We start from the raw sequence: 9,522 nt of genomic DNA, 5'->3' as shown, positions 1-9,522 counted from the left end.
AGCCGGAGCGAGGCGGGTGCCGGGCTCAACCTTGGCCAGCGGCGAAGGAGATGCACTCTCTTGGGGCCCTGAGCGCCCGCCCGGGTGCTGCCTAATAATAAAGGGCACTTAGCAACCCTGGCGTCTATTAACTCCGTCCGGGCCGTAGAGGTGGAAGAAAAGTTGAGGCCCTGCCAAGGAAGGGAAGAATAGGGCGGACGGCGGGCAGAACTGTGGACTGAAGCCAGAGCTGTCTTTGTCTTGTTCCTGTGATAGAGTCAGAACCAGAAACTATTTCCCTATACTCCAGCCCGGATCCGATCCTGGCAGCCCAGGGCAAGGGAGGTGAGCTCGGACAAACCTAGGCTTGGATATGAACCCATTTCCAGCAAAGGCCTGACATGTCCAAGAGCACCAGGCATTCAGAAATCCCTCCTAGGCAGAAGGGTCCTAGGCAATGGGCACAACCCAGGGAACAATAGCGAGGATCCCACGTCAGAAGGGAGGGGCCTGAGACTCCGATTTTGCAAGCACTCAGCCCTCCTGGATTTCCAGGCACCTTGGTCAAATTCAGTAGCACGTGTGTCCCCTTGTCTCATCCCCTTCTCCACATTTAGCCAGAAACATCTTTCAAGTCAGTTATCTGTCCAGAGCCGTTCACTTTCCTGTTGCTAAGTCTTACGGGTTCTCCACTGGCCCAGGTAAAAGCTCAGAAGTATTACTGAGATATGCAGAGCCAGCTCCCAGCCCGTCTTCCCAGTTAGGGCCCCTCACCCCGGCTCTGGCCATACTGGCACTGGGGATCTCCAGTGGGAGGCCTGCTCCCTACATCACTCACGAGAATCCCTCCAGCACACTCTGGCCAGGAGCCTGTGTCCCAAATCCAGCTCCAGAACCTAAAGGCACCTCAGCCCTTCTTGAGGCAGTTGTAGCAGAATGAAAGGGCCCAGCTCACTAGAGCCACAGGCTCAGCTTCTGCAGAAGAGACATTTTCGTCACTCAGTACATCTCCTCCACAAGGCCTGTATCTGGCTGGCTGGGGCATGACCCATAGCATGTCCGCTGTGCATCGTAAGAACAAACTCTGCCCTTCCATCCACACGATTACAACCAGGATAGCCATCTCATCTGTGCACGCTTGGCCCATGCTGGCCCTGTCAGCCCCTTCCCTGAGACTGTAATTAAGGAGCTAAAAGAGATCATGCTTTCTACTTCAATATGCACTGGCTAAAGCCAGTCTTCAAAAGAGAAAAACACAATGTAGGAGCTGAGGATATTGCTCAGCAGGAGAGCACTTGCCCAGTGTGCAAAAGGCCCTGGGTTCCAACTCCAGAACCATACACACACGCGCACACACACACACACCACAAAGCACACATCCGGGTTCCCAATCCTGCAGTCAGATCCTGTTCCTGAGTTCACCTGAATTTTCTACTGCCAAGTAAAAAGGCCCTAAGAGAATGAGGCCCTGCAGAGACAAGTGTCCCCTGTCCTGTTACCACCACTTTTTGAGAGAAAAAGCAGTTTAGAGAAAGAAGAGCTCAGGGTTGGGCAGTGAGCTTCAGAACTGAGTCACGGTTAGGTGGGACTCTGTGTGGGATGCTTGCGTCTCTTACAGCCGAGCACGGGAGTCCTCTGAGGAGCTGTCCAGCCCCAAGTAAGACCTTGCTCTTCATCACTGGGAGTAGAAGGTGGAACCTCTTGCCAGAGGACAGCAGATAACCCAAAGCAGTTGGGGGAAAATCAGCTTGGTTTTGTTGGGCTGAGGCAGGACCACAAGATGCCCAAATTGCTGCCCTCTGCCTGGCCAGGAAGGGACACGAGTCTAGCAAGTTTTTTTTGTTTTGTTTTGTTTTTTGTACCGGGGATCAAACTGAGGACCTTGCACTTGCGAGGCAGGTGGTGGAACCACTGAGCTAAATCCCCAGTCCGGGTCTAGGAAGTTCTTATGGGGGGGGGCGCGGGGCGGTGGGTGGTGCAGAAGCACAGGTAGTACCGAGGACTGAGGTCACAATGAGTCTGATCCAAGTTCTTTCTTCTTTGCCCATTCCCTTCCACCTCCACAACCAGGAACCTCTTCGTCCACATCAGGTGAAAAGCACCAGGGGACTGCCAGGGCTTAAGGGCTAGGCTGGACATTGAGCACCACGTGGAGGGCGTACGTCCAGATGGCCTTGCCACAAGGCTTCTTGATTTCCAGGTCTCTGCTCTATGGCAGCTTTTCCACACTGAAAAGGATTTGGTCTGACCCTCTTGTCATCCGCATCTGCAAGTGCCGAGGGGACAGAGCAGCAGAGTAGAGGCGAGTCCTGTGAAGGTGCCTGGGCCTGAAGCCCTGGCAAAAACCGCCCGCAGAACCGGAATCAGGGGCGGGGCCTTGTGATCAGAAGGCGGAGCCAATAATAGAAAAGGGTCGTAATTCAGTCCGAAAAAGAAGGGACACAGGCCTAGGGGCTGGGGGCTAGGCCCTTTGCCGAGAAAGTGGCATCTGTGCCCGGGAGCCGCCGGCATCGCCGGCCGCCCTCGCTGGGCCACATTGCAGTAGTGGTGGACCAGGGCTCGGGCTTCACCAAGGCCGGCTTCGCGGGTGAGGACCAGCCGCGCGTAGTGCTCAAGAGCTCCAGCCTAGTGCCCAGCTGGGACCGGCCCGTGCTTCCCGGCGCCCCGGGCTGCGAGCTGGTGGGCGGCGTGTCGCGCGCACATCCGGTGAAGCATGGAGTGGTGGTGGACTGGGAGGCGCTGGAGGGGCTGTGGGAGCGCCTGCTGGTGGGTGGCCTGCAGGTGTGCCCGGAGCAGTGGCCTGTGCTGGTGAGTGACTCCCCTTCGGCGCCGCCCGAGGGCCGCGAGAAGGTGGCGGAGCTGCTGTTTGAGGCCCTGGATGTGCCCGCGTGCCACGTGGCCAGCACCGCGCAGCTGGCGCTCTGTTCCGCCGGGGCGCTCAGCGGACTGGCGGTGGAGGCGGGCGCGGGCGTGTGTCACGCCACACCGATCTACGCCGGGCACTCGTGGCTCAAGGCCAGCTTCCGGTTGGACGTGGCAGGCAGCACCCTGTCGCGCTACCTGCGAGAGCTGCTGGTGGCTGCGTGTCCCGACCTCCGACTGCAGGGCCTGCCGCGCAAGACCGTCACACAGCTCAAGAAGCGCTGTTGCTATGTGTCGCTGGACTTCTACGGCGATCTTCGTGACCCCGCCTGCCACCATCCAGCCAGTTTCCAGATGGGCAATGGCAGTTCCGTGTCCCTCAGCAGTGAGCGCTTCCGCTGCCCAGAACCCATCTTCCAGCCGGGTCTGCTAGGCCAGGCTGAGCCAGGACTGCCCACGCTGGCCTTCCGAGCACTGCAGAAGATGCCCAAGATGTTGCGGAAGCGGCTGGCCAACACCGTGGTGCTGGCCGGGGGTTCCACACTTTTCCCTGGTTTTGCTGAGCGCCTGGACCTAGAGCTGGAGGCGCAGTGCCGGCGGCACGGCTACCCGGCCCTACAGCCCCGCCTGGTGGCCAAGCCTGGGCGTGGCATGGCTGTGTGGACTGGAGGCTCCATGGTGGCCTCCTTGCACTCTTTCCAACGTGGCTGGATGACCCGGGCCATGTACCAGGAGTGTGGCTCCCGGCTGGTGCACGAAGTGTTCAACTGACTGGGGTGGGGGTTGTGCACCAGGGAGATAGATACTGCAGGACAGACTCCAGGCTGAACAGCTCTTCAGAGCAAGAGCACCAGATAAAAGAATCTCAAATGTCTGGAGCTGCAGGGTTTTCGTGTGTGGATGGGCTACCCCCACTCTCTCTTTCTGGGTCAGGAGCAGGTAGCTGGGCCAGTACAGCCCACATATTGACCTGCAGTCTGAACCCCCCAACCACTGCCAGTTCAGAATATGCCAGTCCCACTGCCACCCCCAAGGCCAGGCCCTGAAAGAGTGCTCCACCACTAAACTACACCTTCAACTCTTTTTCTTATTTTATTTTATCCTTTTTAAAGTACCAGGGATTGCCCTGAGCGACATCCCTAGCCACCCCCCACCCCACACACACACCAGGGATTGAACTCAGAACCTGGGCTTACTAGGCAGGCACAGTGCTACTGGCCCCCTTTTTTCTTTTTTGAGACAAGTTCTCACTAAGTTGCCTAGGTTGGAATGGAACTTTTCTTTCTTTTGTCTTTCTTTTGCCTTAGCCTCCTAGAGTGCTAGGAATACAGGTGTGTACTACCATGCCCGACTTTTACTTTTCTGTTTTGAGACAGGGTTTTTCTAAATTGACCAAGCTGGTCTTGAAATTGCAGACTTCTTCTCCCCCAGGCTCTCAAGTAGTTAGGTTAACAGGCATGGGTCACCGAGCAAGCTTGGGGCAACCCTTTGAAAAGCTACTGAATTGCATGTGAATTCAACCAGGAGACACACCCCCTCTCTACCATGTGCTCAGCGGGTACTCTGACTCTGAGGATGTTTCCCTTTCTCTGTAAAGTAAGGTCAGGCACTATCCTGGGCCCCCTGCTCCCTCCCCACCTTTGGGGCAAAGGGAAGTGGACACATTTCTTTTTTGGTACTGGGGATCGAACTTGGGACCTTGCACCTGCGAGGCAGGTGGTGGAACCACTGAGCTAAATCCCCAGCCCTGGACACAGTTCTGGAAAGAAACACTGAAGGGAGCTGGGTGTGGTAGCACAGCTCTGGGAAGGCTGAGGCAAGAGGATCACCAGCCTGAACTACAGAGTTCAAAGCCATCCTGGACTGCACAGTGAGACCCTGTCTCAGATAACCAAAAAAAAAAAGGAACACTGAAGAAAGGTAAGTGTGGCTTATTTTTCTGAAGCCACCACCCATGGGCCCAGAGCCCTGGCTGGTGGCACTGTCTACACTTGCACACACACAGGCCTCCACACATCACACACATCACATGTACTTGCTACTCCCTTCTATCCTCAAGCCAGGCTCCCACCCCACAGGCCTCCTGACTATGGACCTGTGACAGCAGGAACCCCTCACCGCTGGGTTACTGGCCAGTAGCAAAAGCAAAAATGGCAACACCTGCTGTGCCAGGAATTGTTCTGGGTGTTGTGAACAGAGCAGAGAACAACAGACAAAAATCCCTGCCTTCACTCTCATTTTAATTGTCACAGAGAAGGTAAGAGGTGGGCTCCATTATTTTCCCTGGTTTACTGATGAGGAAACTGAGGCCCAGAGAGATAAAAGGAGCATAGCCACAGAATGGAAGTGTTGGCATTTGAACCCAGGCCTCTAGCCCCACAGCCCTGCTTGACAGGTATGGGTCATACAGCACAGCCAACATCCCTGACCCCAGGCCTGGTACTCACAAGCTTGGTGGTGTCCATGGCAGTGAGCACCGCTCGGTTCAGCGTCTCCAGGGCAGCCAGCACAGGTCGGTAGACACCCAGGTGCTTTGAAAAGTACTCTGTGGGCAGAAGCAGCACTCAAGGACCCAGCCCCACCAACCTACACAACCTGAATGCTGGCCGCCTGGGATTCCACAGCTGCCAAGCAGGCCTCATATGCTGAGCCCGGCCCATACCGTGCCTCAGGAACCCACACCCACCTGCCCGGGGCCCCTGTGGGCCTACTCACCACACAGTTTCTCCGTCTCTAAATTGCTGCAGGGAAAGAAAAGGCACTCTTCAGAGCCTTAGATTTGGGCCTGGCAAAGGGGTGCGGAAGCCAGCGTCCTCACCCAACTGCCCGCTTAGCTGGACAGGGAATCTGTTGAGGGGGAGGGGAACACTGCAGGTGATCCAGCCCAAATCTGGGGAACTGTGAAAGCCAACCTAGAATCTGGAATTTATCCTAAGGAGACAGAGGGCAGCTGTGTACACACTGCGATGCATATGTACCCAGGAAGCGTGAGAAGAAGCATACATTTGCGCCAGGATGTGTGGATGTGGGAGTACACGTAGAAAGGCGTGCGTGTGTGTGTGTGTGTGTGTGTGCGCGCGCGCGCACGCACGCACGTACGCACGTGCACGCGTGTGTCTGCACCTGCACCCATGGGTGGAGGCAGGCCCAGCTGTCCCCAGGCATCCTCTGGCTCCTGCAGGAAGGGGGAATGGAGGGGCTGAGCCACGGGCAGTGACTCAAGCCTGCCTATTTTGGGGCACCAGCTGGAAGCAGCCTAGTGGACAAAGCTGAAGCTGGGGTAGGGTAGGTGGGTGGGTGAAGCTGGCACGAGGCTGGCACCTTTCTCCCTCTGCCCCCCACCACCCTCCAAAAAGAACCGAGGCAGGAGACCCAGTGGGATTGGGACACCCTGGCCTGGCATCGCCCCCAGCTCAGCCCTGCCCTCTTGTACTCAGTACTCACTCGGTGGGATGCCCTTCAATGCCGCTGAACAGTTCCCACAGCTCCCCTGGGCTGAGAACCCCGTCGGCAAAGTAATTCTGGAATTCCTCAAAGGAGAGCTTACCATCGTCTGGGGGAAGAGGAGGCAGAGTAGGTATCCCTGAGCCCTGGCTGCTCCCCTATCCCTACGTGCCCCCAGAGCCCCCAGCATCTCACAAGCACCCAGCCAGGTAGAATGGGATTCTGAGCTTAGTGGGGACCCTGACCATTGAAGATAGGATCGGAGGACTCAAAGATCTTTGCTGAAGGAACAGAGCCCACTTTGTGTGCCTGGCAGTGGACAGGGCCTCAAAAAATGTTGCCAAGTGGAGAAAGAATGAAAACACCCTATGAACAACCGAAGCATGGGGGGGCCTCAGCGGAGAGGACTTGGGAGGGGACAGCCCTACTCCAGGGACCTGCCATGCTCTGGATCCAGGCCCTCCACAGAGAAGCCACGGGGAGGTAGATGAGGTCTCAAAGCAGCCTCTTTAAGTGCAGCAGGCTGGCCCAGGAGGGAATGAGCTCCCAACACCTTTGCGGGAGGCCAAAGACACAGGGGAGTTGGTCTGAATGATGTGCAAGGCCTCTAAGCAGACGGGGGAACTCAGGCGTGGAGCTAGGGAGTCCCGAGCCGCCCAGATGGAATGCCCAGTGTCAGCAAGGGTTCCCATCAATGGGCCAGGACAAATGGTCCCCACCAATCTGAAGAGACCCAAGGAGAAGGGTTAGGGAGTCGGGATATGATCCCATCTCAGGAGGCTGGGACCAAAGAGGGTCCGAAGACACAGGGCGGGGTCTGAGATTCTCTGCTGGTCAAGTAGCACAGTGGGCTGCTCTCAGTCCTCTAGGGTGACAATCTGTTGCCTGCTGAGTCCCCTAAGGGCTCTTCTAGACCAAATCAGATACTTTCATGGCCCCAGCAGGGGGAGCTGACTCCTTGGATGATGGAGCCACCTTTATCCCCACCCAAAGATTGGGTTTCACTGCGCCCTCCAAGCTTAACCTGCATGCAGATGCTGGGTCTAGTGAAAAGTTAAGGAGGCCTCTTCACAAAGCCTCCATTACCCTTCCAAGCCCTTCACACAGCGGGCCTGGGGCCAACATCACACAGACCTGGGCTCAAAGCTCCCCAGTTAAAGGATGTGTGACCTCAGGCAACTTGCTTCACCTCCCTGGGTGGGCTACTCCTTTGGAAAACGGGTGAGGAATCACAACCTAGCTGGCTGTTGTGAGGACAGAGGAGGCCATGTACAGGAAGCACCATCACTGTGCTGGGGAACATGGAGAAAGTAAGCCCCCACCTCCAGCCTATGGCCAAACCCCATGCCCTCTGCTCTCCTTCCTGCCAAACTTGGCTCAGATCAGAAGAGTACTTTCTCTGGGCAGGATGCCTTGACTGATTTTCCTGTTGGGGCCCACAAGACCTCACCCGTGTCCTCCATTCTGCCCCCACCAAGGGACCCAAGGAAGCCACCCACACTCACCATTCTTGTCGGCTCGGCGGAAAACCTAGGGGACAAATGGGTGTGAGAGGGTGCTGTGAGGGGAACCTGGGAGGCTGCCAGCCTCGCCCGGCCCACAGGGCCTCAGCTGGGCTGCCTGCAGGAGCTTTCCAACAAGGGGGGCACAGGAAGCACACACAGCGGGTTGGCACTTGCTCCCTTCTCCTGCAGGGCCCAGCCCCATGGGGTGCTCCAGGTAGTTCTCTGCCTCCCACCCCCACAGGCTAGCCTGAGTCCTGTCTGATGCATCAGCCCTTGGCCCAGCCCCAGAAGCAAGAAGGTTGGGAAGATGGGCCAAGTTGTGATCCGAACACCCTGGGCAGCCCCCGAGACCTGAACCGCAATTCTGCTGTGTGACTGTCCAGACTCCATCCCAGTCTCTCTGGCCTCTCTGAGCTGTTCCCTCCAGAGACTGGAAGATGACAGGCAGACAGTCGCCAGTCCTTTCTTTGAGGTGCCTCAGTTTTCCCACTAGCACAAGAGGGAGCAGCCTGGGATTAACCCTTTTAGGACTGGGTCTTCTTATGCAGCCAAATCAGAGTGAGGCCCTTGGGCAGGTGTGTGCATGGATGTGCTAAGGGGTGTGAGGGTGGCGGAAGGCAAGGGTCAAAGATTTAACTTACAGAGAGGTGGAAACGAAAGGCAATGAAGGCAAAGAGGAGTGTAGTCAAGACTAGAGGCTTCCAGGTGCCCTGCAGCCTGGGAAGCCTAAAAGAGGTGTGCCCGACCCTGGACAGATCGCCCTCAGAGCTGCAGATCCTAAGTGCCAACCCCTTTCAGCTGACTCCCTCTGGGTCAATAAGGGTGAGCAATGAATGCATCTGAGCTCTAGCCTGACTCAGAGAAGGTATGCTACTGACTTGTGGTCACACAGCAGCCCAGTGAGGCCTGGGTGGGAAACATGGACATAATGGGGGGACAGAGCAGTTAAACTGGGAATGATGACACCTGGGGCCACTGTCATGCCCCTGCCTGTAAATATGAGCTAGGAGGGACGGAGCCCTTCAGGCTGTAGTTTCCCCATCTGGGAGCAGGCGGGTCAGCCAGGACTGTGGGCAAGGTGCTGAGTCACTGGGGAAGGTGGGGAGGGGGCTGGGACCTCTGGGGTGGAGACAGAAGAGGGCCAGGAGGGCTTGGCAAGGGCTGAGGGCCAGGAAAGGGGCTCAGGGCAGCAACCCAGGGGGCTGCAGGGCCACCTGCCCACCGGTGGGAGGTGTACTGGGCCACAGAGGATGCCTGGGCAGCTCTTACCATCTGCAGGACTCTGCTGCCCTTGGATCATGCCACAGAGGGGTCGGGGGCAGCACTGGGTCAGGAGAGGCTCCTACCTGTGTCCAGGCTGCCTTGCCCCGCGAGCCCAGCCCGGGGCTGCCACACAGATGAGGTGGGCTTGGGGACACAGACATCAGGGGCAGTGTCACTGGAGCAGGGACAAGGAGACACGGAGAGGCGGAGGCAGGACTGGGGACACAACGCAGAGAGATCAAGGGAGACCTCCGCAGATGGAGAGCAGGGTCAGAGACAGTGAGGGACCAGAGCCAGAAGGGCAGGGTCAAGAGACCTGGGGAGACAGGGACACAGGTAGAGACAGACACAGGGAGGAACGGAGAAGCGAGTGAGGGCAGGAAGAGACAGGGATAGATCAACCCCCGCGTCCGCGCCCCACTCACGTCCTGGAAGAGCGCGTGTCCGGCGGGCCCGGGCACTGGGGGCC

At 57.5% G+C, this 9,522-nt stretch overlaps 2 protein-coding genes across 3 annotated transcripts in view; one reads left to right on the top strand and one right to left on the bottom strand.

Moving 5' to 3' along the window:
* The window catches only part of Necab3 (N-terminal EF-hand calcium binding protein 3), a 16,206-nt gene extending 6,690 nt beyond the window's left edge, over positions 1–9,516 (bottom strand). For both annotated transcript variants that reach the window (XM_033767025.1, XM_010628389.2), the window contains exons 1-5: positions 9,137–9,516; positions 7,791–7,815; positions 6,286–6,394; positions 5,557–5,582; positions 5,289–5,386 (exon numbers count right to left, since the gene is read on the bottom strand). In XM_033767025.1, the coding sequence (XP_033622916.1) occupies positions 5,289–5,386; positions 5,557–5,582; positions 6,286–6,394; positions 7,791–7,815; positions 9,137–9,214 (336 nt within the window). In that variant the 5' untranslated portion in view covers positions 9,215–9,516. The remainder of the gene's footprint in view (positions 1–5,288; positions 5,387–5,556; positions 5,583–6,285; positions 6,395–7,790; positions 7,816–9,136) is intronic.
* On the top strand, positions 2,536–3,612 carry Actl10 (actin like 10; the record flags this gene model as incomplete). Its single annotated transcript, XM_033766962.1, has 1 exon — positions 2,536–3,612. A coding segment is annotated over one exon (1,077 nt), but the record flags the coding sequence as incomplete, so codon positions are not given.
* Positions 9,517–9,522: the final 6 nt, after the last annotated feature.

The sequence above is a fragment of the Fukomys damarensis genome, unplaced genomic scaffold (genome assembly GCF_012274545.1).
Source record: "Fukomys damarensis isolate Sample0158 unplaced genomic scaffold, DMR_v1.0_HiC HiC_scaffold_22, whole genome shotgun sequence".
NCBI lineage: Eukaryota > Metazoa > Chordata > Mammalia > Rodentia > Bathyergidae > Fukomys > Fukomys damarensis.
Note: the sequence above shows the minus strand (reverse complement) of the source record. Positions and strands in the feature narration are given on the sequence as shown.